The sequence below is a fragment of the Ambystoma mexicanum genome, chromosome 7p, assembly GCF_040938575.1.
Source record: "Ambystoma mexicanum isolate Mex_15411 chromosome 7p, UKY_AmexF1_1, whole genome shotgun sequence".
Taxonomy (NCBI): domain Eukaryota; kingdom Metazoa; phylum Chordata; class Amphibia; order Caudata; family Ambystomatidae; genus Ambystoma; species Ambystoma mexicanum.
In genome coordinates this window covers 38957045-38970476 of record NC_090939.1, presented here as the reverse complement: position 1 = coordinate 38970476, position 13432 = coordinate 38957045, and the positions used below count along the sequence as shown (strand labels likewise).

General features: G+C 46.1%; 2 protein-coding genes across 4 annotated transcripts in view; one reads left to right on the top strand and one right to left on the bottom strand.

The window, feature by feature from the left end:
* The window catches only part of TIMMDC1 (translocase of inner mitochondrial membrane domain containing 1), a 200908-nt gene extending 191576 nt beyond the window's left edge, over positions 1-9332 (bottom strand). The window contains exon 1 of one of the 3 annotated variants that reach the window (XM_069635718.1): positions 9159-9332. Coding sequence is in view for 1 of the 3 variants with exons in the window: in XM_069635717.1 (XP_069491818.1) it covers positions 9155-9179 (25 nt within the window). In the remaining 2 variants the exon portion in view is untranslated. Of the gene's footprint in view, positions 1-9154 lie in introns of all 3 variants that reach the window. The other 2 variants (XM_069635720.1, XM_069635717.1) reach the window with 2 other exon arrangements.
* Positions 9333-10018: 686 nt separating this feature from the next.
* On the top strand, positions 10019-10948 carry LOC138525894 (nucleophosmin-like). The gene has a single exon (XM_069636182.1). It carries the CDS (start codon positions 10019-10021, stop codon positions 10946-10948), a length of 930 nt encoding a protein of 309 aa, XP_069492283.1.
* Positions 10949-13432: the final 2484 nt, after the last annotated feature.

The following is a 13432-nucleotide window of genomic DNA, read 5'->3' as shown; positions in this document are numbered from 1 at the left end:
TCTAGTTGCTGTGACGTCTTTCTTGAATACTCTACTCCATATTCAATGAGGCCTGGCATAAAGATATTGGCTCGAATTCTATGTATGTTTGCCAATGCATTTCGGTTATGAAAACCTTCGTCAGGGCCGTACAATTATTTCGTTATGCCTAATCGTTCTCTATTTCAAAACAATGAATCAACATAATCATAAAATAATCATTTGACAGTAATTCCGAAAACAAACGCATGCAGTCCCACATACCCGTTCCAAGATGTGTTTTTAAATGTTCCAACAGTGAGGTGGTGAATAGAAAAAAGAGAAAAGAGAAATCTTTATTAGAGATTGGTAATGTTACTCGCCTTGCGATATTCACTTAAACCGTGTGGCAATTAGGTAATTAGTTAAAAGTACCTTATGGTTCAAAGGGCTCTGGGTCCCGTCGATGAGGTGTCCAATCTGAGTATACCTGTTAATGTTATGTGAAAAGTTATCAGTTTGAGGTATATCACTCAGCACATTCTAAACTGGAGCGCGGGACACACTCTTACCGTTACTCAACAAAATTGCTCCGTGCTGGTCAAACGCGTCTGCAGGGGCGCAAGCGCGAATGACGGGAGCAGAATGTATGCGTTGCCATGGGGATCCAAAGGTGTGGCGTGGGAACACGTACGCCTTAGGTCACACCTCTGTGCATGCACAGAAGGCGGACTGTTGCCATGACCACGCTGTCCTTATTGAAGTAGTACTGGATGTTGTTCATCGGCGGTCTAACGCCTGTGTGCGTTGAAAAATCTTGTTGTGCATTGCATGAATGCAGTGAAAACCAGTACTGGATAGTTAAAGAGGTACACATCTTGATAGCGCAATACGAGAATGCAGTGAAAACAGTTCCTTAGTAGGTAAAGTGATACACATCTTAAAAGCGGGGTGTCTACTACACCCAGGTGTCAAAAAATGGTCCTAAAGGAGGACCCGATGTTAAGATAAGTTGTCAAAGATATTAATGCGGGCAGAGGTCCAAACCAAATAAGGGGCCAGTTCAATGTCTAGGGGGGTGGGAGGGAGTCAATACTCTACAAACAAACTGGGAAAGTTATGGAATGAATACCTTGTCTGGAAGGGTGGGAGGGAGTCAATGATCAGTAAGCAAGATAGGAAAATTGCAAAGGCACATGTAAGGGTCAACTCAAAAAAGGGGGCTGTAGATACAGTTAGGCCAAAGTCAAATTATGACGGGATAGTGATACTGGATTAGAAGAAGACAACTATGCTAATCCACAAAGTGGATATTCATAGGTAGCACATATAGTTTATTTCTTCATTTAGTCCCTTGGGTGTCAGAGAGCTCAGTCGATCAATCCAGAATGTTTCTCGTTGGGCGAGTCTTTTTTGAAGATTCTCATATTTGTTATATTTGCGGACCACTTCTAAGATTACAAATCTGATCTGTGCCAGATTATGGTGTTTTTCTTGCCAATGCCTGGCCACCGCCGAATTTACTGTGTGATTCCTTATGCATGAAGGATGTTCATTGCATCAAATTTTAGCAGTCCGTTGTGTCTGGCCAACGTAGAATAGCCCACAGGGGCATTTGATTCCATACACAATATTCTGTGTGTCACACGTGGCATAGTCTTTCAACTTGATCTTAGTTCCAGAGTATGGGTGGTTAATGCTCGATCCTTTGATGATGTAATTGCAGTTACTGCAGTTAAGGCACGGAAATGTGCCTATCCGCTCTGTTGCCCTTTTCTTGCGCATTGGTTTCGTGTAAACCAACTTATCTTTGAGGTTCTGGCTCCGTTGATACGCAAAAGTAGGGAGTTCTTTGAAGAGATGTTCTAGTCTCTGATCACAGGTTATGGTATTCCAATTTTTCTTGATTATGGATTTTATCCGACTGCTTTGCCTTGAATATTTTGATACAAAGACCAGTGGGGGCAATTGTTCTGTTTTTGTTCTGGGTTTCAAGAGTTCTTCTCTATTTTGTGTGGCTGTGCGAGCAGTAGCTATGTCTATTTCTTCTTGAGAATACCCTGTTTCCAAAAATCTGTTCCCCATCTCCTTCAATGCTTCTTGGCAGTCCATAGGGTCACTGACTATTCTTTTTACCCTTAGCATTTGGCTATAAGGGAGATTCTTAATCAGGCTGGGTTGGTGAAAACATAATCTTTGGAAGAGATTATTGCGATCTGTATTCTTGGGATAGATCATGGTGCGGTATTCGCAGTTAGTAACTTTTATCTCCACATCCAAAAAAATGTATGAATTTATTTGAGTGTTCATGTGTAAACTGGATGCGGGGGTCTATGTTATTCAGATAGTCAAAAAAAGTTAGAAGTTCAGGTTCTGTGTTTGTCCAAATACCAAAAATATCGTCTATGTAACTGATCCATATTGACAGATTGTTTTGCCATTGAGGATTTGTGAGTACATGTTCCAGTTCAAATTTGTACATAAATGCGTTGGCATAAGAGGGTGCCATGATGGCCCCCATCGATGTGCCTGCCACTTGTAAATAATATGAGTTTTTGTATTGGAAGTAGGAGTTATTGCTGATAAATTCTAAGAGTGTCATTATAAATTCTTTCTGTGCCTGTATCTCACCTTCTTGTAGTAATAACCATTCCACTTCCTCCCTACCCAAGTCATGCGGGATGGAAGTATAAAGACTCTTGACGTATACCTCAGTCTGATAACTTTTCACATAACATTAACAGGTATACTCAGATTGGACACTTCTTCGACGGGAGGACACTTCTTCGACGGGACCCAGAGCCCTTTGAACCATAAGGTACGTTTAACTAATTACCTAATTGCCACACGGTTTAAGTGAATATCGCAAGGCGAGTAACATTACCGATCTCTAATAAAGATTTCTCTTTTCTGTTTTTCCTATTCACCACCTCACTGTTGGAACATTTAAAAACACATCTTGGAACGGGTATGTGTGACTGCATGCGTTTGTTTTCGGAATTACTGTGATTATTTTATGATTATGTTGATTCATTATTTTGAAATAGAGAACGATTAGGCATAACTAAATAATTGTACGAAATGCATTGGCAAACGTACATAGAATTCGAGCCAATATCTTTATGCCAGTCCTCATTGAATATGGAGTAGAATATTGAAGAAAGACGTCACAGCAACTAGATGTGAAATAAAAATATATATTTTTAAGAAAATGATGCACAGTTTCTAATTTGAATCTTCACGAAAATACGAACATACATTGCAAAAGTGGACATTCCCTATTTTTAGGGCAAACTGAGAGCACCAGTCCTAATAGAGTCAATTCACTCTATTTTTCTTTGGTCATATTTTTGGGTCCTTATGCCATAGGAACTATATAGACAGGTAGCCCCAGGCTAAAACTTCAACAAGTGCAATACGATTGTATAATTAACGCACAGAAACGACACGTAGTGCCCTCCTTCAACTCCTTGGTATCTAGTGTTTGACACAATGACTGAGACAGCCCTGCCAGAAACTGGTATGAATGCAGTGTGTAGTGTTGAATGGCGTCGTACTTGTCCGAATCCACATTCTGTGTTATGAGTGTCTGGATGGAGAAGAATGGCCTGAATGCACCATGCGCCTGATTGGCTGACAGACTGCTGAATGCCCTTCGTAGTGATTGGATGCTCGAGTGTGACCCCGGGGAATGAATGGGAGATCAACAGTATATCTGGGGACCTCTCACTGCTAGGAATCATGTTCAGAAGTGTTCAGAGCTGAAGTCCAAACTACGAAGAGTAACTGGAGTGAAACTGACGATTGACCTTGAAGCCCTGCTGGAACAGAAGAATTGCTGTTGCTCTCCTTCATCAATCTGAAAGCTGCTGTGTCACCAAGGACGTACCCAAAGAGGGGACCTAGTAAGGCACCCTCTTCCCGAGCTACGAGGGACCATTGTGCACCAGCTAATCTTTGCCAAAGCTCCCTGGTAGACAGACCTTCGACAGGCTGCCGACCCGAGACGGGGACTACCGCGGAATCCCAAGCAGAAGCGCCCGGACTGTTGTCTGCCACTGTCGACGACCGCTGTTGCCGACCGGAGCCGCCGTGCTCCGGTTTGCCTAAGAACTCTTAATCCAAGGATGCTCTCGTCCGCATCGTCGCTGCTGTATCCCGCTGGAGAAGGCCCGACCGTCGACGTGCCGAGGAGTATCCACCGGTATGTTTCCCGCCACCCAAAGACCACTAAGACACCGACGACTTGACGCCCTTGCTGGGCCACAGTTCTTCAAACTCTTTGTGGTCCAGAACTATCGACAACGAGGTGCCCCGCACGCCTCTTCCTAGCAGGATGTTTACTCTTCCCCGTCAACGAGCACCGCTAGGAACGAATCGGCCACTTTACCGTCGTAGCTCACGCTGCTCTCCGTCGGACATTCGACGACCGGTGACTCCTGCCTTAAAGGGAGGACACTCAAGAAGGGCTGTCGATTCCCTGACGAGGAACGCTACAACGCCAGGTACTTTGGGGTTGCAGAACCATTGGGAAATCGTTGGTGAACAATATGTGGACTGGGCTTGTGATATCTCTTTATTCTACAGGTTGCCAGGTGGGGGGGGATCTCCACACAGAACTGTGTCTCGGTAGGGGCCAGTATTCTGCCAATTGTCTTAACCAACTGCTTTCCTCTTACCTCTATGGTTGGTTGGTTTCCTTTACGACTTGATTGTGTGCCATTTAACCGTACAGTTGATGCACTTTAAAGAGATCTAATAGTGACTGTGGTACTACGTAGAATTCTATATTTGCCATTATAGATAACATTTGCCATTATAGATAACCGAGTACAAAATGCGTTATCGTAAAATTGTATATAACCTTGAATATTAATTATATAAAGACTGTGTTTTAACCGATACAGTGAGCGGACATTCCTTTGTGGGTGCTTGGGGACTACACTACACCAGCTCGCATCACCTCTTGAGAAGCGAGGCCTTGATTGCTCGACCACGTACCAATATTGAGAATCTCGGCAGGGGTCCTCTGTGCCTCTCCTCTACCACATAGAAAGCAGAAGTACAGACGTACAGACCGCCCCTCCAGCGTCTTCACAGTCACTTAAATAAACAAAGAACTCTCCTTGCCTGCTCCAACTGCGACATTCACTGGGTGCTGACTCCAGTCGCTGTACTAGCACAGAACGGGAGGCGGTTCTCTCCCAGGTGCACAGGCACACAATGAAACTCCCGGGGTCATATCCCACCCCCCAAATCCACGGGTGGGATTGGCCCAGATTTGAAAAAGTCACATGCAGCGTTGAAACACGTGTCATCAGAGAGGGCAAATACATCGATATGGAAGAAGCTTCAGATCAATACTTGTAATAATGTTGATTCTATGTAAATAAATCGAAACTCCAGTCAAGTAAAGTTGTGTGGCGCAGGTTTTTTGGTGGGAGGACAAGTTACCTTTTTTGATACAATATAAGTGGTTGGGTATTGACCTTTTTCCTTCCGTCCTCACACATCTGCGACACCGTAGAAATCACAACCACATCTAGGGCGCATAGCCAACTTCAGCTGGCACACCTAACAACGCCACATTCCAATTCAACATCACTCTAATGATAGTTTTGTATTGTACAATTGTGTATACTTTCAAAGCACCAAGCCTCATGATAAAGTGCCTTTAAAAAAGATAAGCAATGTCTCAATTGAACACACATATTCCTGAAGCAAGTATGCTCCACGTCAACAGAAAAAAGAAAGGGGTTGTGCCAGTCCCACAACCGGGTGCAGTGCCATGCAGGTCAGACACAGATCTCAGCAACAGTCAATCAAGCTGCTGACCTACCTTTCCAACTGTGTACAACTGTCTCATTTACTCTCTTTTTCTTACCCATCACCCACCAGTGTCCTTCCCTTGCACCACATTTCTGATGCCTCTTCGCCCTCCTGTTCCGTATAATTAACTTCTGTTCCCCTTTTGCACTATCCTTTAAGCCTTATTTCAACCCTCTTCCCTTACCTTGCATGCATCCCCTTCTCTTACCTAAAATGCTCAATCACAAAGTCCTTGTCCCTCACACCAAGCAAATAGACAGATGTGAAAAATGTGCACAATATTGTTTCAACTGTACGAAGGGAGGAGCAAGTACTGTTCTTCAATAGAGTGAACAAAATGTTTTTACAAAGAGCCATGTTAACGGGGTGAAAGGGTGGGTATCTCGGATCCCCCCCCTCACAGTCTTACACATGTAACGCAGAAAAGGGTCCGAATTGGCACCTTTGAGCATAAACAATGTACAGTGTTGGTGTGAGCCACTACTGAACATAATCAAAGTCTACCTCACACTGAAGGTGAAAAAGGCTGAAAAAAATGTATTAAAAAACACCTTGTTGCGTCCCACGGCAAAGGTGGCATTTCTGACATAGCTCAAGTGGTATTTCTGAAATACCACCCCCGCTATTGCTAAACTTTGAATTGGGTGCATGTACAGAAATACCACTGGCGCAGGGATAACTTTGTCCAGCGGTAGATAATTTAAAAATAAATTCAATCACCTTTTGAATGACCCCCGCCCCATGGCTCTACTAATAATGAATACCTCATCTTTCTGTGTATATTATTCAACAGTGCCCAAAAGCGAGTACCACAAACAATGCAAAATCATTTCGATAACCCTGTATAGTAACGCCCATGGGTGCTATATAACTCTTTTTAAAACAAACTCACTAGGGATCAAGAAATTCAACTGAACACAGGGAAAGCTTTCTCACAGAATGAAACAAAGGACAAACTAACAGGATATAGCTGCTGGGGATAATGACAGAACAATCCTGTATGGGGTATAGTGGTGCCAACATTACCATCCAAGGTCACAAAACCTGCCATTGAAAGGTGTACATTTCCCCTTGGTGGTCTGAACATGTCCCCACGGCCTCTTCCCCTGTCGACTGAAGGCTACCAAGGCACAACATTGCTGAAATCCAGACAAGCGACTTGCGTCATCTACACATTTAGTTCCTATGGGGCAGGGTGGATTCTGAAGGATTTGGCCTTTCATTAATTGTTCTTACATATTGCAGTTCTGGCGCAGGGAGCAAAGCCCAGCCAGCCTTTTGGGGGAAATTGCCTCTCGTGCCCCTTTCCAGGCCACCCTTGGCTAAAGCGGAACTTTATCTTGTCGGCAAGTACATATAGCCTAGCCTTCCTAACTCAAGAAATAATGTCCCTTTTCATCTGAATTCACTTGCACATTCATTGGAGCTCAACGTTTGCTTGACTCCTCATGTTACCCAATGATGTGTTTCCTGTATGTCTGCAATCAGGCTGGTTTACCAGTTGAACCTTTTAGTGAGAAAGCCTGAACTCCTGACTGCCAAAACAGTTCAAAATATCAGATACGGGGGTAAAAGACACTTGCTCCCCCTACGCCCACACACTTATCTACATATACATACACAGCACACGATTTCTCACTTGGCAAAAGTCAATTATAACTAGCCAATGGCAGATGTGTAGGACTGAGAAAACGAAAGTATAAACACGGGAGACCAATAACCTTACAGTTTAACATTTACACTGAATTGTCAATATACTTTTTTATTACAAGAAATATACATTAATGGTATGAATGGGTTTTTGAGAATCAACTTCAATAATGCTCTGAACACAACGAAACGGTACTTTTTATTATAAAGAGACATTATTTGTTCCCAGTGAGCCACACGTGAAAACCTGCTTACATCAGCATGCAAGATTTTCACATTTAATTTGAATTGTTTCTATATTTACTTCCCTGGATTGTTCTTTGTGTGTGAAGATATGCCCCCTTTGAGTTATATCACTAGCCTCACCTGTTTATGGAGGGAAATAATTCCCCATCCCTCCCATTATCTCATATGACTGCCTTCGAGAATTGTAAGTGCTTGGTTTACAACACCCCAGAACCCCGGCTGCAAGCGTGCTTTCCGTTTTAACAATATATACACCATGGTACCATACTTGCACCCCATTTCCCCCAGACTTGCAAGAGTGAAGAAGTCTTTGCAGGTAAAAAAGGGCAATAATAACTCTGCTTCATCCTTGGACAACCACCACAATTAGCAGAGAGAACAGCAAAATATGTCTCTATATGTCACTAAAGAAGACAGTGAGTAAAGCAAAATAGACCTTCTTAAAAAACGAACACCTAAACGTTCAATACTGAGAATGTAAAACGTATGCATCCCATAATATTTGGCTAATTTGTCAGGCCCATGAAGTATCCCGTATTCTTGTATGGCCTTGCCCATGCTATGCCTTGTACCCGGCCTTTCCTCTCCCGCCTCCCATGCCAAATCTGCTCTGTACAGCACATACCCACACAGTGGCGTACGGAGCGGCGCCGCTTGCCATCCCAGCGGCTCTTTAAATAGCCAGACTAGGACACTTGGTAGCGGGACTCGACTCGAGTCCGCTGGCAGGGCATTGTGGGTTGCAGTGTTCCTGCTCAGCACTCTCATCGTCCTGGCAGCAGGACAGCTTTCCAGTTCTGCACCTTCATTGTCCATGAGGGTGCCGAATGGGGGAGGTGTCCCTTTGCCGGGACAATATCCCGCGGAGCTCTGGGCAGCAGAGCAGCTCTCCCAAGAACCAGACACGTTGCTCTGTGTCAACAGAGAATTACAATGTGAGCCATTAGGCACCGATAGGAGGGAGTGGGGACTATTAGCAGGGACTTTTGTCCCTTAAGAAATGTGAATGAGGGTGATCAGAAATGAGAAGGGCGCACATGCTGCATGCTTTAGTAAATAATGGCTACCGCTTTAAAATCCACGGAGGATTTGTTAGACTGAAATTAATCTACATGATGCTATTGTGACTTTGCATGCAAGATGGGGAGAATTAAACTAAAGCCATACCTCTATTGCTCAACATATTTCTATGGCGATGCATGTAGTGTACATCATATGCAAATTAGGAGGTTTGCATGTGTGTTGTCCTAGCGGAGATTCCTGCATCTGTAATGGTCCTGCAGTTTTCTTATTTGTGTCATGTGTCTGAAAATACCATCTGCCACTAATGTGACCCAAAGAGTTGATGGGGGTGGAGGGGGGAGGGGGGGCGCGAATGAGATTTATGGAATGGCAAGCACTGCATTTGAAGGTAAAGGCAGCAGGACTTTCGCCCCCCTCCCCCATGCTGCATACCCCCCTGAGTGCACACCTACCGCCCACTGTCTGGCGTTCATGTATTTCTCTCTTGTCTCTCACATGTCAAACTACTGTCCCACTGTCCCAACAAGCTGCACACATCGGGTCAATGACAACGCGGCATGTCGGGAACTGTAGTCTCTGGACGTAGCTTCAGGATCTACGTAACCTTGAAAACAGGGAAGAGAAAACGGTCAAAGTCCCCACCCCATTACAGCAGTGAAGCGCGCAGCCATCTTGGAAAAAGACTGGTTTGTATTTACCAGGGCCCATCGGCCATGCTCTATTTTACTTCAGTTCTTGTGTCAAGGCACTATATGAAGGGAGGCAAGGTGCAACCAGTTACGAGAGGGGTTCAGTTCAGCACGTCTCACTTGGGCATTGCCGTTCAGGCTGATGGGACCAGATATTCGTGCTCCCTCACATTATATGCGATCACAACTTCTGAAGTAATATTGTCATGTGTTCTATTGTCTTTTAAAACGTAAAAGGCTCGAAAGAAAAGAGTATAGATCACCTCGGAATACCGGTCCGCATTCAGTTTAAGGTGATTTTAGGGAGTCCAATATGGCAGCTAGATTGACTGAGGAGGAATTGCACATGCAGCACGTGTCAAGAATTAGTTGGGGAGCCGCTTTCTATCTCTATGCGCTACTACACCCGGACGTACGGGTCGGTACCATAGAGCGCCGCGGCGCCGACACCGGAGAGAGAGTCCAGACGCACGCACGCACGCACAGATTTTACGTGTGCACGTTATACTCACGTCTTTCAAACGGGAAACGCTGCGCTTGTGAAGTGCCTGCGCGCGCTGGGCTCGGGAGCTCTGTGGATAGATAGGGGGTCCCCGGGGCCGGTACTCGGTCGGGCGGTACACATGGCGGGCGCGGCGCTGAAGCGCACGCACACCTTCCTTTTCGGCTGCACGCTCACTAGTAACAAGAAGAAGTTCTTCTTCCCCGGCGGCGAGGACCTGGAGGAGCAGCTCTCCCTGCGCACGGTGTGCCTGGGCCTCGGCGCCCGGGACGAGATGCACGTGTTGGCGGCTGAAGGCGAGGGGCGCAGCGGCGCGCTCGTACGGGTGCCCGTGGCCGCCCTGCGGCCCTCTCTGCAGTCCGCTATACTCGTGGGGGACCTGGACCTGCTCCCGCCGGTCACCTTCTGCCTCGTGTCGGGCTCCGGCCCCCTGCACATCAGCGCCGAGCACCTGGTGGCCTCTGGGGGGTGTGGTGATGCCACTAGGTCATCGGTGAACGGTCAGTGCGATGCGGTGCACGCTGGCAAGAAGGCCAGTGGCCGGAGGCGTAGGTTACGCGAGCAGCCGTGCCCAGCCAAGGAAGGCTTCCAGCACGCCACCGTGCAGACCTCGAGCGAGGAACTGAATGCATGCAAAGGCCAGAAGGACGTGCAAGACGCCACCGTGCAAACAGCCATCGAGGAGCAGGGCACGTGCATGGCGGAGAAGCAGGATGTGCAAGATGCTGCCGTGCAAACCGAGGCCCAGGAGGAGCCGCCGCAGCCTGTCCAGGAGAAGGCGGATGATGCCTCGGTGCTGACCGCTGAGGAAGACGGCCAGGGTGTGGCGGGGGCAGAGGTGCAGACCCCCTTCTCTGAGAAGCCTGTGCCCGTGCCCACCAGGAAGAAAAAAGCCCTGACTGTGGCGCAGATAAGGGCCGAGTTCATCTCCAACTTAGCCAAGGGCAGCCAGCCCCCCAAACTCTTCACAAACTTCCAGAAGTACATCAAGTACACGTTTAACACGGAAAACCCGCAGGTCGTGGAGGAGCTGTGGCAGCTTCTGAAGTGAGGCCCATGGCCGAAAGGGACACCTTGAACTTCCAGAGGAGATAACTGGGCATGGTCGCTGCTGGCCAGGCACCTGAACTGAATAAATGCCAGTTTCTCAGAGTCCTAAAGAGCAAGCCTGTTTGGAATGTTTCCAAACAAATCCCAGACCTTAAAGACTCGGGCTCTATCACAGGACAATATTCATGCCACTGTAGACGCGCCTTTTTCTCTTGCCCAAGTGTTGCTTTTTAAACGCTTGCCTGAAGGGCATGTAGATTGCGCAGGTGCTGCGGCAGTCAAACCATCAGCAAGGTTTCAGTGTTTGTTTAATTAGGCATTTTTTCAGTTGCAGTTGGAGGTAGATGTACTTTACTTTTCATCCAGTAAACCTTTTTGTTCAAATGTGCTTCTGAATTAAGGGACGCCTTTTGTGTATTGACAAATATTGACTCTGTCGGTGCAATGCACGAAGTTCCCATGTAATAAATCCCTGTTTAACAAATACCATTTTGTTCTGTTTTACCGGGTATCTAAAGAAGGGATAAGCAAGTTTTTTTTATTTTTGATAAGTCATTTCAGGTCCACGCGTATGGGGCAGAATGCCCTGTGAGGCAAACAGAATTTCACAGGTTTCCTTCTCACCCCATAATTTGTTTGCAAATTACTTTCCTGGGTTTGACTCCTTTCAGAAAAAGTGTCAGATTGGAAGAGCCATGCAAAGAGTGTATAAGCAGAGTGACTGAAGCATGTATGTGAAAAGGTTGAGAGTAGTGTGAGGGGTGCGGTAACCTGGAGGGGGAGAAGTAGGGTGGAGTATTGGGGGTAGAGCAGGGAGTAGCGAGGGGGGAGTAGTAGAGCAGCAGGAATGAGGATGATAGCAAAGGAGAATAAGATAAGATCAGAGGAGATAGAAACATCAAAGGGTGGAAGTGAGACAGTGATGGAATGACACACTAGAGGTATAGACAGTGGGGAGAAAACACTATGAGCTGGAGTTGAAGGACTGCAGTGAGAGAGAGATATGAAAATGTGATTGTGAGTGAGATGAAGAGATCAAGTTGGGTAGAGTGTTTGAAAGGCACCTTTCCCAAACCCTTAGAACCTGAAAAACTGGATAGAGTAGGGAGCGTTTTTGGTTGTGCTTGGGAGGTTGGCTAGAGAAGGTGTTCTGCCTCTAGGTTCTCACCATCAGCCCACGCGAGAACTTTGACAGTAGGGGTTAATATTTCCTAACCTCGGATTAAGGATACCTGGGTTAGGGAGGTGTTGCTTTATAATGCAAGAGAGGGGGCCACGGTACATTGGAAAACCAATAACAACCATTGAACCATGAGTCATTGAGTATTTTAGTCCTCTGTGACATGGTGAAAGCATCAGAAAGATTTGCTTCTTAACTAAGCACGTCGGTTTTGTCTCGGTTCTGCCTACAATATATTTAAACGGACCTGAAATTTTGCTCCAATGTAGATCTATTTTGTTTTGCGCTGGCCCTGCATTGTCTCGACACACCTCGCAAAGTTAAAAAGGTGAGATGAAACAGAAAATGCTAAATGTTTTCAGAATATCGTGAAAAGTCTGGGATAGACAAGTGGTAGCAGTGTAGATCGAGGGGAGGGTTTGTGTGAGGAAAATGTTTTGATGCTCTTTCTGAAAGTGGTGATGGAGGGTGCAGTTCCCTGGGTGCCCAGTTGGTAAATGCTTGCTTTTGTGTCCACGTTAGTGTTTAGAGTGGAATGTGTAGGAGATGCTGACATGCTTGTCTGGTGTTTGTGTATGTTTCAGTTTGTCCTGAGGGTTAGATAGGGTTTTGTGGGTGATGGCTGTGAAAACAATGTAACACCCTTTTGCAGGCAGTTCTTTGGAGTATGGGGGTGCCAGTTGAGCTGGGGTAATGTGTTTTGGAACATGTAAGAATCTGGCTACTGCATTTTGTATGATTTGGGGTAGTGGATGGTGCTGCTGGCGGGTCCTGCGATGAAAGCATCACCATAGTCCAGCTTGGCCAGGGCCAGTTCTTGGACTGAAGTTATCAGGAAGAAAGATGCCTGATCTTTCATAGGAGTTGTAGATTACCATTTTGGTGCTGGTTTGTGAAGAAAGGTAGGGGTTGATGGTGAAGCCAATAGATTCAACTGCTGAGGAGAGGGATGGCTGTGATGAGTTGTTTGATCAGGGAGTGAGTTTGGGTCTATCTTTGGGGGCAGGTGGGATAGATAAGTAGGTATTCCGTATTGAACTGAAGTTGGTGGTGATGATGGAGAGACAGCTTTTGAGGATGTGGACTTGAGGGGGAATGAGGTTTGGGAGTACTTTTGTGTGTCGTCAGCATATTTCTGGAAATGGATGTTTGCTATGTGTCTGTCCAAAGGATTCCATACATGGGTTGAAGAGTAGTGGAGATGGGGAGGAGCCTTGCAGGACCCTGTACATGGTCAGGGTGGGGTCGGTTCCAAAGGGGGGGGCATGAGTGCCCCACCCGTAAGTAAAGAGGTGAACCAGTCTG